This window comes from Zea mays, chromosome 4, assembly GCF_902167145.1.
Source record: "Zea mays cultivar B73 chromosome 4, Zm-B73-REFERENCE-NAM-5.0, whole genome shotgun sequence".
In the NCBI taxonomy this organism is placed as follows: domain Eukaryota; kingdom Viridiplantae; phylum Streptophyta; class Magnoliopsida; order Poales; family Poaceae; genus Zea; species Zea mays.
Genome location: NC_050099.1, coordinates 60394997 through 60419218, shown reverse-complemented (window position 1 = coordinate 60419218; position 24222 = coordinate 60394997). Strand labels below are relative to the sequence as shown.

General features: G+C 41.8%; 1 protein-coding gene across 2 annotated transcripts; it reads right to left on the bottom strand.

The window, feature by feature from the left end:
• Positions 1-319: 319 nt before the first annotated feature.
• Positions 320-9178, bottom strand: LOC778434 (core alpha 1,3-fucosyltransferase). Of its 2 annotated transcripts, none has more exons than XM_008679593.4 (7): positions 8616-9178; positions 6544-6704; positions 5715-5977; positions 5461-5565; positions 4951-5107; positions 1067-1294; positions 320-788 (listed from the first exon to the last, which is right to left on the bottom strand). In XM_008679593.4, exons 1-7 carry the CDS (start codon positions 8961-8963, stop codon positions 533-535), a joined length of 1518 nt encoding a protein of 505 aa, XP_008677815.1. In that variant the 5' UTR covers positions 8964-9178; the 3' UTR covers positions 320-532.
• Between the last annotated feature and the right edge of the window lie 15044 nt (positions 9179-24222).

Genomic DNA, 24222 nt, shown 5'->3' with positions numbered 1-24222 from the left:
CTGACTATGGTTCGTGTGACATTAAAATATTTAAATATTAATTATGCAATTTAATAAACTGGCCTCATTATTTATTTTTTGTCTGTGTATTTAATTAATTTTGTAATTAAACTATATTTAATATTTATAATTATTATCAAATTTCGATATGAAAAGGATTAAACTTTGGGGTAGAACCAAAACACCGCCCAAGTCTACTAGGTAGCTGCCTAGCTGAGACATCGACAACGTCCCCTGGTAGCAGAGTAGCATGATCGAGATTAGAAGAATAGAAGGTCGAAGAGAATTTAGAACAGCGCTTAATTTGCGAGCCTTGGCATGAATTCTTGAAGAAACGTGTTAATTTGTTTGCGGTTGTTACTGAAAAGAAGGAATGATGTTTACTGTCATGGAAAATTTACAACCGACACATGATCCGTACTGGCATGAGTTTCTTTGCTACACATAACACTCTACATTACAGTACAACTGAAACTCGCACACAGAGTTCAGTAAGAATCGGGGGGAAAACGTTAAGCCTAGGGCATAGTAGTTACACAAAAATTACTTCAAGCTTTGCACAGGGATGGTCTTTGATATATTGCTCGAGTTCAGAATCATCCCTAAATCTAAAACCGTACAAAGCCTGACGTTGCGTTAGACCGACTGGGTAAATTCTGTATAATTTCAGGTCATCCCCACCTCTAATGCTCGGTGGCCTTTCATCCTTCCATACAGGAACGTGGTTGAGGGACCTAAATTTACCGAGCACTGCGGATTCCAAGGCTCCCAGAGTTAACTGGCCTGATCTGCACAGCATAAATTGCAATATGTTTAAACATGTACAGGCAGCGAGATCAAATGAAAGATAAAAGATAGTCACTCAACACAACTTGACAGTCATTGAGCAACATAACAAAAGAGATGGGACTACAAAGCAGAAGTTTCCTTTATTACCCGTAAGACCTATGATTGAAACGCAGTTTTATTTGCTCTTATAATTTTTGTCGTTATAATATAACCTCACCAATCTAACCTTTCTATATCTTTGGATTGAAGGGTGAGAACAATAGTAAAGCTTCCATACCTCATGTAAATGCTCTCTGACTTAAACCGCCCTCTCTCTCGGATAAATAAGTGGTAAATTGTTCCCTTTTTGGTGGAACAGCTACAAGGACGATTTGTAAATTTTGGAGTCCTTTCCTCCTTTAAATGGATCTTGGTAGCAATATGTATACAAAGACGACAAGATGAATGAACCGCTGCCATGTCAATAAGAGCTTTGAAAGAATCGGATGGACCATCATACTTCCACCTAAGATGCAAACAAAAGAATGAGATGTGTTTACTGTAAGTACAAAACCATGACGGATGCACATGCTTGATGCTACAATAAGCCTTTGTCAGTACAGCTAGGATCAAACCCACATGTTACTCAGGAAATTTTATTCACCATCAGTTTAGTACAGATATTCAGGATCAAACTTCAGATGCTTTCTACAGAACTATCAATATTCAAAGAAACTGTGAACACGGACCTGTCTTATTTGGAGTGGTAAACAAAATGACTTCAGAGTAAAACATACATAAGTGACAACAAATTTATTGTGCAGTGTTATCAAGGTCCATGAACTTTGAAAAGGCATACTGCACCTCGATGACACATTTAACAGGTTTATTTATGGACCCTAATCTGCAGTTTCGAAGTTTATGGATCTGAATGACATGCCACGATAATTTCAAATATCACTCATGAATTTATCATTCCTTTTCACACTTTATTCTTCACCAGAATATATTGAGGCGGTTTTAGCTTCACAAACTGTGCTCTAGGTTGTATATGTATGATTTTTACTCTCTGCTAGGTCTTTTATATTCCGTGGATTGGAAGTGGATTATTAGAATAAATGGACTGATGAGGCACTAATAATTTTGGTTTCATGGAAATTTCTGGCAATATCTTGCATGAATATGCCATGTGCAATTGTATTCTTAGGATTAAAAATTGGATGATGGGATTAATCAGGGTGATGTTGGGCGAGAGGGACTCTAGCCGAGTTGGTTAGGTGATCTGATTAGCACTCCTCAGGTCTTGGGTTCGACTCCCCGTGGGAGCGAATTTCAGGCTGTGGTTAAAAAAAATCCCCTCGTCTGTCCCACGCCGCCAAAACACAGGTCTAAGGTTCAGCCCCGGTCACGGTCGTTCTCACATGGGCTTCGATGCCGTTGTGTATAGGTGGGGCAGAGGTTTTCTCGACCTGTGCGAGAAAATCTGTAAGAGTGAAAGAAGTAAAATCTAATCCTGGTAGAGGCTGACAGTAGAACATTGCATTCCACATCCACAAGAGCTAGAAAACATCATAGTTTTGTCATTCAGGAGCATATTTGTTAACCCAACTTATAAGACGTATTATACAATCCAGGGTCCCCCAGTTCATTTAATCCTATAAGTTACCCGAAGTGAACTAGATTATTCCAACTTTTATCTTCCACACCTATAAGCTTGATTATATAATCGAGCAGGCAAACAAAAAGGGCATAAATACAAGAGCAACAGAGCACTGCTATGTATACAGTACCTGAGCAATAATCAGCCTATGACATTTACCTTTTACCAATCAATGTTCCCTTTTTGTTTTGACATTTGCCCAGACAAAGGGAACATTAAAGCCCAGTGTCTGCCAAGTACATACATGTATCACGTTGTATGTGCATCAGTTTTCTAAAAATGACTAATTTTTAAATGGTGAAAATAACTATTGACATAATTTTTATCATTTGTTAAAACAACTATTGACAAAGCATAAAATTGCGACCTGATTAATTAAAGAAGTTTCCCCATGATTTTAGTTTGTAGCTGGTTGCTGTCATGCTTTGGCAGTGTCAACAGTCAACCTCGGATAAAAGAATTACACGGTGAGATTCACTACCAAAGTAACAGAGCCACTGTTATGAACCATAGTTCATTTGAGGATAATCATTGGCCCAAAGATAGCCAGGCAAAGACGGCTTGTAGGGAGACTAGAGTATTTGGGAGAACTGGATTGTTTGTTGACTTTGTTCTTCTTTCTACTCCCTTTCTAGACATATCACCTCCCTTTATATAGAGAGAACTCCTAGCCACCTAAAGAGGGCCCAATAAAATCATATCTAATCCTATATCTAACTGACCCAAATCTAATATTCTAATCGTATCTCTAACTGATAAAATCCCTCTAATTGATCCTATCCCTGGGCCCCTAACTGATGCCCCCATAACAGCCACATTATAGCCTCTATATAAGGAGAAATGGATTCATTATGAGAAAATTCTCTAACGGGCATTTGGATCCATTCATTTTGAAGGAATTGGAATTTACTTAACAAAGTAACATATTTGTCTTGGGAATTTGACACTCCGCCACTTTCCAAAGTTCAGATATAAGACTATCTCAAATTCATAGGGTGGAGGATGGGAAGTGATTTTATGTAGCAGTAGAATATGTTTTTTTTTCTACTTTACAACTTACAGGACACTTTTCGGCTCACTCCTCTATTGTAAAAATGTAGCACATAAATATCTCTAACATCTTGCTAATAATAGTATACAAATATATTTTGCATAAAACCATATTAGGTTAATTGATATGTGCCTAAATTACTATTATGAGAATGAAATTCAATTCAAAGGATCCAAACAAGGCCTAATAGTATTTGATTGATAAGAGTCCCAAGAACGGTGTGGTGGATGTGAGAAGGCATGGAAATAGAATTATCTTAGTCAAGCTTGTCATGGGTGATTTGTTCTTGAATGTAATTATTGTAGATGCCCCCTAAGTAAGACACGATGAGTGCTAAGAGACTTTACTGGGAAGACTTAAATGGCATGATTATATCTATACCTAGTAGTGAGAAGCTTTTCATAGGAGGTGATCTAAATAGTCACTTAGGTAGAACAAGTGCAGGTTTTGAGACGGTTTATGGAGGTTTTGGGTATGGTAGTAGCAATCAAGAGGAAAAAGAAGTCTTCAATTTTGCGGTAGCTTTTGACTTGATGATAGCCAACTAGGGATGGCAACAGGTATAAAACCCACAGCTATAGGGATTACAAACCCGTATCCACAAGGTAAATATTAAACCCGCGCCCACACCTGTTATCCTCAACGGGCACAATATGTCACTCGCTACCTGCGGGGACAAAATACATGTATATTTCCATGCAGGTGGTGGTTGGGTGTGAGGACTTAGGAAAGAATGGAATGAGAGAGTAAACCCTAACACCGGTTGAGATGGTTTAGATATATTAAACGGAGACCTCCAGAGGCATCAGTGCATAGTGGGATCCTAAGACGCAATAATAATGGGAGGAGAGACAGAAAAGGTTGAAGCTAACATGAAAATAGGCAGTAAAACGAGACTTGAAAGGATGGAATATACCCAAAGATTTATCCTTGAATAGAAGCAAATGGAAAGTAGCTATCAATGTGGTGTAAAAGGATTTGTGGCTACTATTGGGTTTCAACTCTAACCTACCCTAACTTGCTTGGGACTAAAAAGGATTTCTTGTTGTTGTAATCTTTTTTTTCTCGAACGCGCAGGAGAACTGCACGTCATTATATTAAGAGAGGAAAAAAAGTCCAAAGAGGACCAAAGTACAATGCCCAGAGGGCAAGCAAACCAACTAGACCAGATTGGAATACAACCTAGACCCTACTGTTGTTGTAATCTGATCTTGATATAAAAAATTGGTCAGTCATCATCAATTTAGCTTAACCCAACTTGCTTGAGACTAAAAGGCTTTGTTGTAGTGGTGGTGGTCAAGCATCACCGGTTTACCACGAATAAGGTTGATACCATAACACAGTACAGTCCTTACAAGTAGAACAAGACTCAGACAGTTACACATGACATCAGATTCATTCCAGATCATGTTAAATCAATATACAATCTTCCAAATATCATTGACATTAAAATGATTTGCAGCGCAATTACCTCAAAGATTGATTGAAGGCATCAGGGTTTGAAGCAATATTTTTCATTGTCTTAGCAACTGAAGCAACATCATCAAGCTCCTTAATATGTAATATTGCGCCTTCTCCCGGAGAAAACTCTTGAATATTTGGAGCACCAACAACAACCGGAATAGAACCTGTAGTGAAGGGCAAATGAGATATTAAATCACTGAATTCCAGTTACAACTTTAGGCTTCACAAAATATAGAATGCAAATAAATCTTTAGAACTGGAAGGTTATCAGGAACATATAGTTTGCTTTTTCCAAGTCAAAAATATAATTGGAATAAGTTTCTACATCAACTAATCAATTATGAAACAATCTAAAAAGGAAACAAAGCCTAACCATGAGGTGAAAAAAATGGTTCATCCTATGGAGATAAACCAAACAATGAACATAACCTCATGCTTGGCATGCCATGGGAGAAGAGAGTTTACAAAGGCAAAGGCAGATCATGTGGGCGGATGGTTAAGGAGTATAAAAAGTCACCTGCTACTAGTGACTGAAAAAACTTTTCAGTTACATAATCCTCCTCATTAGAATTCTCAAATGCCAAGCTGAATCTGTAGCGCTTCAAAGTGTCCACTTTGTCCACTGCACCCAAGCAAAAGATATGAAGTGCATTAAATTTAATTCTACATAATATAATAAAAATGCAACCCCATAGAAGAAAGTATGCCTCATGAATAAAAAGGACTAGTTATCATAAGAAACATCTATTAAATCAGGAACCTGAATCTAACCATATGCAGCAGACGGTGTACCTTTGCCGTCACGGTTACGATGACAACTACCATATGAATCTATTTTGACATCCAAGTTTTCAAGCATCTCAAGGGCTTGCAAACGAAAGTTTCGTGCACCACAGTTAGAAATAAAGGCTGCAGCAAGAGCTTCTTCAGTCTTTGGAGGCACAGGTGCCATGATATCATATTCAGCCCATGAAAAGTAGCCAACTGGTACGTCTGAAGAAAGGCTGGTTGTCATCACAATCTTGTACCCTCTCCTGTTATAGAAAGCAATGAAATTGCCAGACCAATAGAACATTGGTTCTCAAATAAATCATATTTTTTACAACAAAAGTCCAAAGTTGAATACCAAGGCATGAATGATAAAAACATGGTCTAGTATGAGGATAGCAATTAATGACGTTACTTAATTCAAGACCAAAAGTATTCCAAGCAGAGGGGCTTGTCATGGATGCTTACTTTGACGAACACCCGTTTTTCATCTTTAATTGAAATAACATAATGGTTAAACATCAGCAAGAAATAGGTTTGGCAATTGAATAATACTTCATAATTCATAAAATCCCATAAATAAACAATAAGAAGAAACTGCAAACTGCATTGGCATTGGTCCATTAGCATTTCACTTCTTAGCACAGATATCAGAAGAAAAACTAGTTCCAGTGTATAAATGACCAATATACACAAATAGATAATTTTATGGTCCATCAGTATTAAATGAAGAGTGCAGTTTAAGGTATGTGTACCAAATTCTGAATGTCAATTCAAATGGGGAAAGAAATTGTAGGAAATCACTGATCAGAATAACTTGGTTCTTACCCACCCTCGAGCCACATCAATATTATTCTCTGAATAATATTGAGATGATTCCATTGATCTGAGGATACCATCTACAGAAGGATCTGGTGCAATTCCAAATGTAGCATCAGGTGTCTTACTCGCAGAAAAACCAAATTCACATCCTACGTAGCATTTATTCCAATCCTGAGTGAGAAAAGGAAATACATAAGTTTCATATATAAACAGATGCGAAGTAAAACATGGATAGGCCATTAATGTTATGGATATGCAGCACAATCTCCATATATGCAGCAAAATCTCCATAAATAGCAGCACATCATGTCATCACTGATTGTGCAAACACAAACATATGGACCTACTATGCTTAAAGCATGTATGGCCCAACAATAATAAAATTTCAAAAATATTTTTTAGATAAAACGCCTTGTACCCTTCCTACTATACAAATCATAAACTCGTACATTAGTTTTATTACACAAGTAATTCTACTCGTCATCAGCAATATCAAATAATAATAAATTAAAACAAGTTGTGGGACAGCAAACACAAAAAAACATTTCCTAGTAGGGGCGGAGATTAGAGTCAGCCAGCTTGGGCTGCGGCCCCTTTTCATTCAGGCATGCCAAGTTGGTTAGGTGGTCTGAGTAGCACTCCTCAGGTGTCGGTGCCGCTATGTATGGAGATTTTCAAGCTGTGGTTAAAAAATCCCCTCGGTTGTCCCACACCGAAGCATAGGTCTAAAGTCTGGTCCCGGTCGTGGTCGTTTTCACATGGGCTACGGTGTCGGTGCCGCTATGTATGGGTGGGGTAGGGGTTTGGGGGTTTTCTCGACCTGTGTGAGGTCTTCTTCTTAATACAATGCCCGAGGGCTGTCTTACCCCGTGCAGATCGAGTTTTTTTATGTAATTAAAAAGCTAATGACTTGTAGTGCATGCTAGGCTCAAACTAGTATTTTACCTACTATAATCCACCACTCAATAAATTTAATAATTCATAGAACTATGATTTCCAGTGGCGATATATAGCTTCTATAGGTGGCCCCAATCAGTATTTTAGGCAGGTTCCACCACTGCTTTTAAAACAAAAGACTTCCCAAGCATTCAGAACAACAAAACTCCAATTGAGGATAAAATTGAAAGGAGGGCATTGAGCAGTTTCTTTTGGGAACTGTTTACTCCTTTGTATTTAGAACACACTCCTTGAGTAACACATTAACACTGCCTCCACTTTCCTTTCTACATCAACAGGACACAAGATTTGTTCTAATCTAAGAGCAATACAATTCCATCCCTCTAAAAAGAGATCGGTTGATGAAGAATAAGTTCCAAATGAAAGTTTCCAGAACCATATTCTATTCAAACTTACTATATTTATCTGAACAAATTATTCAAATTGACCATTTGAGACATACAGGCATGCAGAAATGACATGAAATAGCATTTCCACAACTTCCTGTTTTCATTCAAGGAACAGGGTGCTAATCTAGTACAAAGGATTAGGGATTTAGTCATATATAAACATGACTGGACATAAAATCCAACCAGTTGACCAGCTAGGGCGATACATGGCTGTCAGCTCTCATGCCAAGCATGACCACTATGGGGCAGGACAGAGAGGGGAAACTAAAATAAAGCATTTTATTTTGGGTGATCTTATTTGTATCAGGCACAGTTTCTCTCTTTGGCCCAGTTAAGCCACAAATACATAAGGTTCGATAATCATATAGTAACTAGTGGCCTAGTGCTACTCTCTCAGACTACGCATATACAAGTAGGCCACAGACAATCTGAAGAAGCCCTCGTACCATTCAATGACATTGTTATATTGTTATTTGGACGACTTAGTATTTCATATAAATTTGTAATGAATGAAAATGAACAAGCATAAAATGCTGCCATGCTTCACCAAGTATTGAATACCTAACTAGGCGGATGGTAAGATTAGATGGTCTAGGTTTTACGCAACAGAGATTTCACCCCAACTTACGAAGCAACTTCGATCCACCTGAGCAGCAGATCAGTGGAGCCCATTCGTTAACAAACTAACTTTCCTAACTCAAACTAAGAGCACGAGGGAAAAAGGCATGCACTAGACCTTGGCAGCGCCACCGACAAGCACGGGATCACTGTCAAAGTCGCGGTCGTAGGGCACGGCATCCTCCCTCTCGAGCCGCTGCTCGCACAGCCGGATCTCTTCGTCCTCGCTGTCGCCGCCTGCCCTCGAGGCTGCGCCCCCGCCAACGGCATCGCCCAAATCGGCGGAGCGGCGGTAAAAGGAGGTGGTCCAGCTCTCGACCGCCTCGGCGTTCTTCGCCATGTCGAGGCGGCCGAGGAACGCGATCTCGGCGAGGAAGGCGGCGCCAACGAGGAGCGGCAGAAGACACCCCCAGCGCCGCCTCCGTACCGCCTGCGCCCCCGCCTGCGAGTGGGAGGAGCCCTTCATCGCTGGCCCTCCTCGCGGACGCCTAGCAGGCGCCGGCGGGGAAGTGGTGGAGAGATCGCGCGGGCGACCGCGAAGGGTGAGCGGAGTCGTTGGACGACCTGGTCAGGCTAGTTTGGAACGAGACAACGACCCCAGCGCCAGCAGCCCGCTGGGATCTTCCTCGCACGGATTTGGTTATGTTCGGCCGCACATGTCAGAAACATGGAGTGGCCGCATGCCTATGGACTTTGGGCAAAGCCGCAGCCCACAAAGGCCTTTGTTGGGGACAGCCGGTGGTCATCCCCCGTCACCCTTTCCTCTTTAATGCAAAAAATTAAGTAAAATTATGTGTAAACTGAGAGAGTTTGGATCTTTGTAGTTAGCTCCACATTCCAACCACCAAATCATACCAACCACCAAATCATAGAACATATATATTTGTGTCTTATTAAAATAAAGTTTACTCATATGATATATAAAAATCGTGACAATGCACAGGCAACTGATTAGTCGAATTCAAAATAGGAGATGTGATAAGTAAGAATGCTCGAGACAGCCTAACGGGTTGTTGATCCAAAGCAATCTAGGTATGGGTGGTAATGAGCTCTAGATTTTACACTACAAACTTTAAATATCAAATCAGATTAGGATCGGATCATATTCCTATTTATTTTTGAACCAACATTATTTAAGGGCTCTAACTTTTTGTGAAGGGGTATTTGGACCGTGATCCATTACCACCCCTAAATCTAGGTAGAGTGTGATTGGTTGGGTGGTCAGATCTCTCGCCAGGCTCAACCCGACCACCTACTCTGCATCTTTTGTTGGGATATACTAAGCTTATTTATATAATGCTATATAGCCAGGAAGGAGAGGAACATTTTGGCCGTACAAACTCAGAAGAGAAGTGTTTTTATTAGTTTTCTTGTTATACCTCTTGATTGATGCATCCAATTAATAAAACGATTTCGCTTTTATGTTTTTGGTATTTTTATGAACAAAACTAGATTTCACTTAATATATACAATATTTTTATTTTTTTGCTTCTTTCTCACCCAATCAACCAATCAAAATCTATACTAGATCTAGCACAATAGAGAAACGAAACCAATCAAATAAACTTGGTCTATTGTATATCGTCCCAACTCGACCTGTTGAGAGCACCTAGAGGGGATGAATAGATGATCCTGCAAAACTTGCTCCAAACAATGCAAATTTGGTCAATAACTGTGTCAATAGAAAATAAAACCAATTTTGGATGAAAAGAGGAGAGAAGAGAACTCTTCACTTGATTGCTCTCTTAAAACGAGTATTAAACTAGGAGCAATATTCCAAGTGAATATGAGCACTCGAGGAGACAATAATTGCAAGATAAGAGACACTGCGATTTTTACCGTGGTTTGGCCAATGCCTACTCCACGTTGTCGTGACCTCCTTTGGTCAAGGGTAGCACTCAATCCCTCTTAAGTGATCCAAAGATCAAATTTGAGTGGCACGTATGTCTTCCGTATATCTCAATCCCGTTTGTGAGGAATCTTCACAAGTTGGAGTCTCTCACGCCTTACACAAGTGATCACAGTCAAAACCGGAGTAAGGGAGGGAGTAAGAACATGCATACAAGAGCACAATCGCAACAACAACACACACACAAGCAAAGAAGAGAACGCAAGAACACACAGATAGAGTGACAGCTAAAAACACGCTCAAATCTCTCTCAAACACTTAGAACAGTGTGGTCACGGAGTCTCGGAGTTGTAGTGTGCTCTTAGAGTGCTTGGTGTACTGGTAGAGGCGCCTAGGGGCCTCTTTAATAGCCCCAAGGAGACAAGGAGTCGTTGCTCCATCCTTCGGTAAGCACAGATTGCCTTCTGTGCGTGGGTGCACTAGTCACTCTGGTCTACAACGGTCACAGGATCGGTTGATTGGTCGCCTTCCTTTTTGGGTGGGCACCGAACTGTCCGGTGACCCCTCTCGACTATTGGCTTGCTGACTTGGCCGACATCGATCACACTACCGATAGTTTGATGTCGTTGGAGAATCGTTGGCCGCATGGCTGACCGGACATGACTGTCCAGTGAATTTTAGCCAGCGAACCCGAGCAAAAACCCGAGAGCGGGCAGTTGTGGCCAGTTGACTAGGCCAGCACCGGGTTGTCTAGTGAAGCCTGGTCTAACCCAAGTTTGGCTCTTTTGAGCCACACTCATTCACTTTTTTTGACTCTCTTTATGATAATTCCTAGCACTTAGACAAACATAGTTAGCAACAAAAACAATTGACTAAGAGCTAGAATCATACCTTTATCACTTCATTTCAAAACGGTTTGTAGTATGCTCAAGCTAAGTCTAAATGCCACTTTACTTGCACAAAGAAGTTAGTTGCCAAACAAAGGTGCAAGAAACATAGTATAGTGTAAGTATAACTTATTCAAATACTTGAACCTCCTGTTTTGTAGTTTTGCCCAAGGTTGCACTTTTTGTCTTTCAATCCAACTCATTTGGACTTCGCATCTTCAAATTGCTAGATTTAAACCTATGTTCATGCTCATATGAAGAACGTTAGTTCAAGGTGGTGTGTTGGGCAGTTAATCACCAAAACAACTAGAAATGGCCTAAGGGCACATTTCCATTTTAATCTCCCCATTTTTGGTGATTTATGCCAACGCACCTAAAGCAACTCAAAACTATTAACTTAACCAAATATGAGCCAACTTTTGCAAACTGAAGTCAAATCAAACACCAATTGAATAAGTATAGGATTTGACATATTTGGATCATTTTGCCACCACTCATTTTGAATTTTGCAATCAAACTCATTTTTCTTACTTCTAAGTTAAAACTCTTTAGTTTTGCAACTCAAACCAGTTTAGATACTTGTTTTGATCAAATACCAAGAACTCCCCCTTTTCCTATAAGAAAGGTTCCTCCTCCCCATAAGAGAATGGTTTTGCTATAAGAGGCCTCCTCTTTGCACTCAAGAGGGTTTTGATCAAAACGACAAGTTTAGAACTCAAAAACTTTTAAAAACTCTAAGTGGTGGTTGATCCAGTTGCTTTGGCCTTAATTTCTCCCCCTTTGGCATTATGCACCAAAACAGAAAAACTAGTGGCTTCCAACCTCATTGCCTCACTAAAAATAACGAATTAAGAGCAAAAAGCAATGAAACACCAAGGGTGACTTGGAACAAAATACAATGATATTGTTATGCAGTGTGAAAGGGAATTAGGCTTACACCTATTTCCTAATTGATTTTGGTGGTTGAATTGTCCAACACAAATAATTGGACTAACTAGTTTGCTCTAGTCTATAAGTTATACAGGTGCCAAAGGTTCACACTTAGCCAATAAAAAGACCAAGAAATGGGTTCAACAAAAAGAGCAAGGGATAACCGAAGGTAGCCCTGGTCTGGCGCACCGGACTATCCGGTGTGCCACCGGACAGTGTCTGGTGCACCAGGGAACTCGACGCCCAACTTCGCACCTTCGGAAATTTTCAGAGGCGCTTCACTATAATTCACTGGACATGTCCGGTGCACACTGGACAGTGTCCGGTGCTCCAGAGGAGAGCGACTCTGAACTCGCCAGCTTCAGGAATCCGCTCCGCTATAATTCACCGGACATGTCCGGTGCACACCGGACTGTCCGGTGAGCCAGCGGAGCAACGGCTACTTCGCGCCAACGGTCGTCTGCAACACATTAAATGCGCGCCAGCGTGCGCAGAGGAGTAGAGCACGCGCGGGTGGCACACCGGACAGTCTACAGGACTTGTCTGGTGCACCACCGGACAGCCAGGCGGGCCCACACGTCAGAGCTCCAACGGTCGGAACCCAATGGCCTGGTGACGTGGCTGGCGCACCGGACACTGTCCGGTGGCGCACCGGACTGTCCGGTGCGCCATGCGACAGCAGCCTCCACCAAATGGCTAGTTTGGTGGTTGGGGTTATAAATACCCCCAACCACCCCACATTCAAGTCATCCAAGTTTTCCACCTTCCAACTACTTACAAGAGCTAGGCATTCAATACAAGACACACCCAAGTGATCAAATCCTCTCCCAATTCCACAAAAGCTCTAGTGTTAAGTGAGAGTGATTTGTTGTGTTCTTTTGAGCTCTTGCGCTTGGATTGCTTTCTTTCTCATTCTTTCTTGAGATCAAACTCACTTGTAATTGAGGCAAGAGACACCAATCTTGTGGTGATCCTTGTGGGAACTTTGTGTTCCAAGTGATTGAGAAGAAAAGCTCACTCGGTCCGAGGGACCGTTTGAGAGAGGGAAAGGGTTGAAAGAGACCCGGTCTTTGTGACCACCTCAACGGGGAGTAGGTTTGCAAGAACCGAACCTCGGTAAAACAAATCTGCGTGTCACACTCTTTATTCGCTTGCGATTTGTTTTACGCCCTCTCTCTCGGACTCGTTTCTATTTCTAACGCTAACCCGACTTGTAGTTGTGATTAATTTTGTGAATTTCAGTTTCGCCCTATTCACCCCCCCCCCTCTAGGCGACTTTCACAGTGGAAGCCTTTTTCTTTGTCCAAGTCCACATTTTCCCTTTCATTCACCTTTGAGACTACATCAACATAGCACAAGCAAACATATTAGTCTCAAAGGGTCAAGTTGTAGCATATCCTCCCTCTAAATGTATACATCAATCCACAAGGACTTGTGAGGTCCGAGGATCACATTCTACAACATGAGCACCAAAATAAGCAATAAAGTACAATTAAGCTTAAAAGAACATGATCAAAGGCATAAAGGCACATGTATGCTACAGATCAATCCAAGTTTCATGAATCTAATACATTAAGCTCGCTACATAGCTCACAAAACCTTCTTTCATCTAAAGGTTTGGTGAAGATATTGGCTAGATGGTGATCAGTGCTAACATAGCAAATATCGATATCTCCCCTTTGCTGGTGGTCTCTCAGAAAGTGATGCCAGATGTCTATGTGATTAGTGCGGTTGTGTTCAACGGGATTATCTGCCAAGCGTATTGCACTCTCATTATCACATAGGAGTGGGACTTTCCTCAGATTGTAGCCAAAGTCCCGAATGGTTTGCCTCATCCAAAGTAACTGCGCGCAACACTTGCCTGTGGCAACATACTCAACCTCGGCGATGGATAGGGCAACATAATTTTGTTTCTTCGAGCTCCAAGACACCATGGACCTTCTGTCACACCCGGTTTTGGAAGGTAAACCGAATGTGAACCATGTACGTGCCGGGATTAGAAATTCACATACATAGTGGTTACATAAATGACTCATCATAGCACAATGCTTCGAATAGCAATAAAGAGTAAGTAATGATATTAAAGACTAGAGTCATTTACATAATATAAATCAAAGTGCACATAATAGAAGCGTAGCCAACGTAAATAAGCCCACCACAGGAAGTTGACTCGGGAAGGTCGCTAGCCTAAATCTCGAGCTCATCGACGTCCTGGAACTCCTGGAGATCTGCCTCGACACCTTCTTCTTCTTTACCTGAGCATAGGTTGCATCAAATGCAACTTGGTGTTTTGTGAAAGCAAGGGTGAGTACACATCAACGTACTCAGCAAATGTCCCATTTGGCTGAGGTGGACTAGCTTTATGTTGGGTTAGGATCATGAAAGGGAAATGTGCCCTTGGGCTATTTCTATATTGTTTCGGTGATTAGATGCACAACACACTATGTGTAAACTAACATAATATTGAGCAGAGGAATATCTAGATGGATCAAGGGTGAAGGTAAGTTCTAGACACTTAGTCAATTGTTTTATGTACTAAACATGCCTGTCTAAGTGCCAGCAACTCAATTAAGTCAAGTCCAAAAGGAGCAAAAGGAGTTCAGCTGAAACAACCAGTGGAACACAAGTTGCGGGTGCACCGGACAGTGTTTGGTGCACAGGCTGGCTCAAGAGATGAACTCTCTCCTCTCGGGAATCACCGAGGACGTCGTGGCTAAAATTCACCGGACTGTCTGGTGTGCACCGGACTGTCTGGTGTGCATCGGATTGTCCGGTGAGCCAACAACGTCCGCGCCAACGGTCGGCAGCGCTATCGGCACGTAATCAAAGGGCAACGCGTGGCTAGAGCCAACGGTCACTAGGCCGCGGCGGACTGTCCAGTGTGCACCGGACAGTGTCCGGTGTGCCAAGTGGACCGAGGGTTCAACGGTCAGCTTCGCCAAAGAAGGAAACAAATCGTGCACTGTACATGTCCGGTGGTGCGCCAGACTGTCCGGTACGCCAATGGACAGAAGGCAAGAATTGCCTACCAAATGAAGTTACAACGGCTCCTAGCTGCCTTGGGTCTATAAAAGGGACCCCTAGGCGCATGGAGAAGAACACCAAGCCTCCATTGAACATCCTAAGAATCCTAGACTCTGCAAGCACGCATCCGGATCATTGTGATTGAGATTTGAGCACTTGTTGAGTTGTGAACTCGCTGCGCTATTTTTGTGTGCTCTTTTCTTGACGTGTGCGTGTTGTTGTTGTGACTCTAGCTCTTGCGTGTGTTTCTATTCCCTCCTTTACTCTTGTGGTTTTCATTGTGATCAATATTGTAAGGGTGAGAGGCTCCAACTTGTGGAGATTCCTCACGAAGGGAACATCTGCTATAAGGAAGAAAACCGTGGTATTCAAGTAGATCATTGGATCGCTTGAAAGAGGTTGAGTGCAACCCTCGTCCATTGGGACGCCACAACGTGGAAGAAGGCAAGTGTTCTACTAGGCCGAACCACGGGATAAAATCGATGTGCCATCTGTTGTTATTCGTGTGCGATTCTCTCTGCTTCTACTCACTTAATTATTGCTCTAAGTTTAATACTCACCTTGTGAAGAGCAATTAAGTGAAGAAGTCATCTCTGTCTCCCTAGACATAGCACCTTGGTTTTGATTCCACTAACATTTCATAAATCAAGTTTGTGCCATTTAGTGTTGATTTTTACAGGATCACCTATTCACCCCCCTCTAGGTGATCTCAATTGGTATCGGAGTCGTACTCCTCATTAAGGGACTAACCGCTCGAAGAGATGGATCTTAAAGGTAAGGGGATGGTGATCAACGAGAAGGAGAAAGAGACCCTCTACATGGACGAGCCAAGAGACGACAAACCCACTGACTCAAGCTCAAGTCATAAGAAGAGGGATGGAAAGAAGAAGAGGCGCATAAAGAAGATCATCTACTACGACAGCAACGCCTCCTCCTCTTCACCAAGGGATGACGACGACGAAGACTCTTCGTTGAAAAAGAAAACGGTTAATCAAAACTATTCTTTTGATTATTCTCGCATCCCTTATAATTCAAATGCCCATTTACTATCTATTCCACTTGGAAAACCCCCTCACTTTGATGGAGAGGACTATTCATTTTGGAGTCATAAAATGTGCAGTCACTTATTTTCCCTCCATCCGAGTATTTGGGAAATTGTTGAAAATGGAATGCATTTTGATAGCACTGACAATCCTGTATTTATCAATGAGCAAATACATAAAAATGCCCAAGCTACTACTGTTTTGCTAGCATCTCTATGCAGGGATGAATACAACAAAGTGAGCGACTTGGACAATGCCAAGCAAATATGGGATACCCTCAAGATCTCTCACGAGGGTAATGACGCCACCAGGATTACCAAGATGGAACTGGTGGAAGGCGAGCTAGGAAGGTTCGCCATGATAAGGGGAAAGGAGCCAACTCAAACTTACAACAGGCTCAAGACCCTGGTCAACAAGATTCGAAGCTATGGGAGTACAAGATGGACGGATCATGACATCGTTCAACTCATGCTAAGGTCTTTTATCGTTATTGATCCTCATCTTGTGAATCTTATCCGTGAGAATCCTTGGTACATCAAGATGACGCCCGAGGAAATTATCGGAAAATTTGTAAGCGGGCGCATGCTGGTGAAGGAAGCAAGGTACGTGGACGATGCTGCAAACGAACCGCTTCCTCTCTACGAGCCGCAGCCCGTTGCTCTCAAAGCAACCAACAGTAAGGAGGTGCTACCTAGCAAAGTAGCACAAGTGGAGGCTGCCGGGCTCAACGAGGACGAAATGGCGCTTATAATCAAGCGCTTCAAGAACGCCTTGAAAGGACGCAAGGAATATCCCAACAAGAACAAATCAAAGGGAAAGCGCTCCTGCTTCAAGTGCGGTAAGTCTGGTCATTTTATAGCACTATGTCCTGATAATGACAATGACCAGGCACAAGAAAAGAAAGGGAAGAAGGAAAGAAAGAAGAACTACAGGAAGGCAAAGGGTGAGGCACACATTGGAAAAGAATGGGACTCCGACTGTCCTTCATCCGACTCTGATGATGAAGGACTAACTACCTCGGTCTTCAATAACTCCTTCCTCTTCCCCAACGAATGTCACACGTGCCTTATGGCTAAGGAGAAGAAGGTATGCATACGAGATACACCTAAGTACACTTCTTCTAGCGATGAGGAATCTTCTGACGATGAAGTAGATTATAGTGATTTATTTAAAGGATTAGATAGATCTAATGTAGATAAAATAAATGAATTGATTGATGCTATTAATGAAAAGGATAGGTTTCTAGAAAAGCAAGAAGATATTATGTATGACGAACATGATAAATTTATTAATGTTCAAAAATCTCTTGCTATAGAAATTAAGAAAAATGAAATATTGTCCTCTGAGCTGTCTACTTGCCATGATTCTATTTCTAGTCTCAAAATTTTGAATGATGATTTAAATACTAAGCTAGAAAAATTTCATGTGGCTAGTTGAAGTGTAGAGCTTGTTGAAATCTGCAATAGGTGTAAAGATTTTAATATTGATGCTTGCAATGAACATGTCTCTACCATTCTCAATTTAAATAATGATGTCGCAAGTCTTAATGCTCAACTTAAGACTTGCAAGAATAATTATGAGAAATTAAAATTTGCTAGGGATGCCTACACCATTGGTAGACACCCCTCAATTAAGGATGAACTTGGTTTCCAAAAGGGAACAAAGAACTTAACAAGCCAAAGGACTTCCAATCTCAACAAATAGAAAGGGAAGGCTCCCATGGCCAGTAGCTCTAAAAAGAACCATGCCTATCTTTATGATAAGAGAGTTACTAGTATTGCTCATCATGATAGGTGTCATAATCTTGTTGTTTCTCCTGTATGTCATGATGCTGCATTTAATTCTCATGCCATGTTTACATCTAGCTCTTCATATGCTCATGGTAGAAATAGGCCTAGGCGCCATCATATTGCTTCTCATGCACCTAGGAGAGCATCAACTCGACCAACTATGCTCTATCAAACATGTGATGCTTCATTTGTTCTTATATGCAAGAATGATAGAGTAGTTGCTAGAAGTTTGGGACCTAAGTGCAAGAGAGACAAAACTTGTGTCTGGGTTCCAGTCTGTTGTGACTAACCTTGTAGGACCCAACAAGAGTTGGGTACCTAAGACCCAAGCTTAATTACCTTGCAGGTTTATGCATCCGGGGGCTCAAGCTGGATTATTGATAGCGGATGCACAAACCACATGACGAGGGAGAAGAAAATGTTCACTTCCTACGTCAAGAACAGTGATTCCCAAGACACTATTATCTTTGGAGATGGGAATCAAGGCAAGGTCAAGGGCTTAGGCAAAATAGCCATCACAACCGAGCACTTGATTTCAAATGTGTTTCTACTGGAATCGCTCGGATATAATTTGTTGTTTGTAAGCCAATTATGTCATATGGGTTATAATTGTTTACTTAAAAAATTGATGTATTTGTCTTTAGAAGAAGTGATGGTTTATTAGCTTTTAAGGGTGTATTAGACGGCAAGCTCTACTTAGTTGATTTCTCAAAATAGAATACCGATCTAGATGCATGCTTAATTGCTAAGACTAATATGGGCTGGCTCTAGCACCACCGTCTAGCACATGTTAGGATAAAGAACCTTCATAAACTTCTAAAGGGAGAACATGTGTTAGGACTAACCGATGTCTGTTTTGAGAAAGACAGACCTTGTGCAGCATGCGAGGCAGGGAAGCAGGTGGGAAGTAATCATCAAAGCAAGAACGTGATGTCAACATCAAGACCATTGGAACTCCTACATATGGATCTCTTCGGGCTCGTTGCTTATCTCAGCATCGGGGGAAGTAAGTATGGTCTTGTTATTGTAGATGATTTTTCCCGCTTCACTTGGGTTTTATTTTTGCAGGATAAATCTAAAACTCAAGGAACTCTAAAGCGCTTCTTAAGGAGAGCTCAAAATGAATTTGAGCTAAAGGTGAAAAAGATAAGGAGCGATAATGGATCTGAGTTCAAGAACCTTCAAGTCGAAGAATATCTTGAGGAGGAAGGCATCAAGCACGAGTTCTCCGCTCCCTACACACCACAACAAAATGGTGTGGTAGAGAGAAAGAATAGGACACTAATTGACATGGCAAGGACAATGCTTGGAGAATACAAGACGCCTGAGCGGTTTTGGTCGGAAGCTGTGAATACAGCTTGCCATGCCATAAACTGGATCTATCTGCATCGCCTCCTCAAGAAGACATCATACGAACTCCTAACTGGTAACAAACCCAATGTTTCCTATTTTCGTGTATTTGGGAGCAAATGCTACATCTTGGTAAAGAAAGGTAGGCATTCGAAGTTTGCTCCCAAAGCTATAGAAGTGTTCTTACTAGGTTATGACTCAAATACAAAGGCATATAGGATCTTCAACAAGTCATTAGGATTAGTTGAAGTCTCTAGCAACGTTGTATTTGACGAAACTAATGGCTCTCCAAGAGAGCAAGTTGATCTTGATGATGTAGATGAGGATGAGGTTCCGACAGCCACAATGCGAACAATGGCAATAGGTGATGTGCGACCGCAGGAACAACAAGAGCAAGATCAACCCTCTTCCTCTACATTGGTGCATCCCCCAACTCAAGATAAGGAACAAGTACCTCAAGATGAAGGGCTGGATCAAGGGGGAGCACATGAAGAACAGGATAAGGAGGAAGAAGTGTCACAAGTTCCTCCAACTCAAGTCTGGTCAACCATTCAGAGAAATCATCTAGTGGATCAGATTCTGGGTGATATCAGCAAGGGAGTAACCACTCGCTCACGTTTAGCTAATTTTTGTGAGCATTACTCGTTTGTTTCTTATATTGAGCCTTTCAGGGTAGAAGAAGCCTTGCAGGTTCCAGATTGGGTGTTGGCCATGCAGGAAGAGCTCAACAACTTCAAGAGAAATGAAGTTTGGAGCCCGGTGCCACGTCCGAAACAAAATGTTGTGGGAACCAAGTGGTGTTTCGCAACAAGCAAGATGAACACGGTGTGGTGACAAGAAACAAGGCTCGACTTGCGGCAAAAGGTTATGCCCAAGTCGCAGGTTTGGATTTGAGGAGACTTTTGCTCCTGTAGCTAGGCTAGAATCAATTCAAATATTATTGGCCTATGCTGCTCACCACTCATTTAAGTTGTTTCAAATGGACGTGAAGAGCGCCTTCCTTAATGGACCAATGAAGGAGGAAGTGTATGTGGAACAAGCCCATGGCTTTGAGGATGGCAGGTATCCCGACCACGTCTACAAGCACTCTAAGGCGCTCTATGGTCTTAAGCAAGCCTCAAGAGCGTGGTATGAATGCCTTAGAGATTTCCTTATTTCTAATGCTTTCAAGGTTGGGAAAGCTGATCCTACTCTCTTTACCAAGACTTGTAATGGTGATCTTTTTGTATGCTAAATATATGTCGATGACATTATATTCGGTTCTACTAATCAAAAGTCTTGTGAGGAGTTTAGCAGGGTGATGATGCAGAAATTTGAGATGTCGATGATGGGCGAGTTGAACTACTTTCTTTGTTTTCAAGTGAAGCAAATCAAGGAAGGAATCTTCATCTCCCAAACGAAGTATACTCAAGATTTGCTCAAAAGGTTTGGGATGAAGGATGCAAAGCCCGTGAAGACACCGATGGGAACGGATGAACATCTAGACCTCAACAAAGGAGGTAAGTCTGTTGATCAAAAAACATACCGGTCTATGATAGGATCTTTGCTATATCTTTGTGCAAGTAGACCGGATATTAAGATAAGTGTATGCATGTGTGCTAGATTTCAATCTGACCCCAAGGAGTGTCACCTTGTGGCCGTTAAGCGAATTCTTAGATATTTGGGTTCTACGACTTGCTTCGGGATCTGGTATCCAAAGGGGTCTACCTTTGACTTAATCGGATACTCAGATTCTGACTATGCTGGGTGCAAGGTTGATAGGAAGAGTACATCAGGGACTTGTCAGTTTCTGGGAAGATCCCTGGTGTCCTGGAGCTCTAAGAAACAAACTTCTGTTGCCCTATCCACCGCTGAGGCTGAGTATGTTGCCGCAGGACAGTGTTGCGTGCAACTACTTTGGATGAGGCAAACCTCCGGGACTTTGGCTACAAACTGAGCAAAGTCCCACTCCTATGTGATAATGAGAGTGCAATCCGTTTGGCGGATAATCCTGTTGAACACAGCCGCACTAAGCACATAGACATCCGACGTTACTTTTTGAGAGACCACCAGCAAAGGGGAGATATCGATATTTACCATATTAGCACCGAGAACCAGCTAGTCGATATCTTCACTAAGCCTTTAGATGAGAAAAGGTTTTGTAGGTTGCGTATTGAGCTAAATGTCTTAGATTCTCGTAACTTGGATTGATCTATAGCATACATGTGTTCTATGCCTTTGATCATGTTACTTTAAGCATTAATGTCTTTAATTGCTTATTTTTGATGCTCAAGTTGTACAAGTCATCCTCGGACCTCTCAAGTCCCTATGAAAGTGATGCACATGTTTAGGGGTGGATGTGCTACAACTTGACTCCCTTAAGACTAACTTGTTTGTTGAGTACTCGTTATAAAGTCTCAAATTTGCATTGAAAGGAAAAAAGTGAACTTGGATAAAGAGAGGGCTTCCACTACATTCCGGTATCAATGTATCTTGTCCCAAGTTCGTACTTTTGTTCTCATTGCTTTTTGCTCCTATTTGACATTTTGGTGAGGCAATGGGGTTAAAGGGCCAAAAGTTCTCCTGTTTTGGTGCTTAATGCCAAAGGGGGAGAAATTAAGGCCAAAGCAAATGGATCGGCCAACCACTTGTGAATTTCAAAAATTGTAGAGGTAGAATCTTTATGTTTGATCAAAACCCTCTTATTGCAAAAATTGTTCTCTTATGAGGGAGAATTTTGATTATGGCAAAAAGGAGGAGTTTTTGGTATTTGATCAAATTTACTCTTGAAAGATATCTTGATTTGCCGAAACAAGTGTGTTTGACATTAGATATAGAAAAAAAGAATTTGTTTTGTGAAAACAAACCAAGTGGTGGCAAAAGTGATCCAAATATGCCAAATTCCTTGAAAATCTTATTGGTCTTCAACTTGCATTTTTGAGCTCTACTAGATATGTTAGTTTGAAATGAGTTGCTTTTTAATGTGTTGGCACAAATCACCAAAAAGGGGGAGATTGAAAGGGAAATGTGCCCTTGGGCTATTTCTATATTGTTTTGGTGATTAGATGCACAACACACTATGTGTGAACTAACATAATATTGAGCAGTGGAATATCTAGATGGATCAAGTCTGAAGGTAAGTTATAGACACTTAGTCAATTTTTTATGTACTAAACATGCTTGTCTAAGTGCCAGGAACTCAATTAAGTCAAGTCCAAAAGGAGCAAAAGGAGTTCAGCTGAAACAACTAGTGGAACACAAGCTGCGGGTGCACCGGACAGTGTCCGGTGCACAGGCTGGCTCAAGAGATGAACTCTCTGCTCTCGGGAATCACCAAGGACGCCGTGGCTAAAATTCACCGAACTGTCTGGTGAGCCAACAACGTCCGCGCCAACTGCTAGCAGTGCGATCGGCGCGCAATCAACTAGCGACGCGTGGCTAGAGCCAACGTTCACTAGGCCGCACTGGACTGTCCGGTGTGCACCGGACAGTGTCTGGTGTGCCAAGTGGACCGAGGGTTCAACGGTCGGCTTCGCCAAAGAAGGAAACAAATGGTGTACTGTCCATGTCCGGTGGTGCACCGGACTATCCGCTGCGCCAATGGATAGAAGGCAAGAATTGCCTACCAAATGGAGTTACAACGACTCCTAGCTGCCTTGGGGCTATAAAAGGGACCCCTAGGCACATGGAGCAGAACACCAAGCCTCCATTGAACATCCTAAGAAGCCTAGACTCCGCAAGCACGCATCCGGATCATTGTGATTGAGATTTGAGCATTTGTTGAGTTGTGAACTCGCTGCGCTGTTTTTGTGTGCTCTTTTCTTGACTTGTGTGGGTGTCGTTGTTGTGACTCTAGCTCTTGCATGTGTTTCTATTCCCTCCCTTAGTTTTGTGGTTTTCATTGTGATCAATATTGTAAGGGTGAGAGGCTCCAACTTGTGGAGATTCCTCACAAAGGGAACATCTGCTATAAGGAAGAAAACTGTGGTATTCAAGTGGATCATTGGATCGCTTGAAAGGGGTTGAGTGCAACCCTCGCCATTGGGGCGCCACAACATGGAAGTAGGCAAGTGTTCTACTTGGCCGAACCATGGGATAAAATCATTGTGTCATCTGTTGTTATTCATGTGCGATTCTCTCTGCTTCTACTCACTTAATAATTGCTCTAAGTTTAATACTCACCTTGTGAAGAGCAATTAAGTGAAGAAGTCATCTCTTTCTCTCTAGACATAGCACCTTTGTTTTGATTCCACTAACATTTCATAAACCAAGTTTGTGTCATTTTGTGTTGATTTTTACAGGATCACCTATTCACCCCCCTCTAGGTGCTCTCAGATCAAAGCAGTTGCTTTTAGTTCATCAGATATTTATTATTAGTAGAAGCCAAGTTTTAGCAATAAGCAACTCGTGAACCATTTCCTCATCGAGGAACATCATTATCATCATCATAACCAAATCCATAAATGGAACCATAACATCTCGAACCATCTATATCTCTAATCAAAGGAGCTCCCAAGGCCGCTCATAACCGTGAGCACGACTGATAAATCAGTTTCATCCATCTATAGAGGTCACACACTTTACCCATGAGTCATGATTCCCATTCTGCCTAGGGATCATGACTCCCCATTGATCACTTTCAAGGTGAACTGGCAGGGTCTCACTATGTAGCTCTTACAAAGTTTCCCCAGAGGTCATAGTCGCTCGTTAGGTTTCTCCAGTTTGATAAACACAGTACATCTCCACATAGGAAGAGTGACCAACAACATCACCCAGCCTCGGCAGAGCAAGTACATGTGCCCGGACCCATTCACGGCACGATGGCGAAGCAAACTACACCTCAAGTTCCTCTAATTAATCTGCTAAGGGTGTC

Bases quoted from the DNA above. Each gene is read 5' to 3' on its own strand.
- LOC778434 (XM_008679593.4), bottom strand. From the start codon at position 8,963: ATGAAGGGCTCCTCCCACTCGCAGGCGGGGGCGCAGGCGGTACGGAGG. The intron at 6,705-8,615 runs GTCTAGTGCATG...TTTCTCACTCAG, and splicing joins TTGTCGGTGGCGCTGCCAAG to GATTGGAATAAATGCTACGT. The intron at 789-1,066 runs GTATGGAAGCTT...TATGCTGTGCAG, and splicing joins TCAGAGAGCATTTACATGAG to ATCAGGCCAGTTAACTCTGG.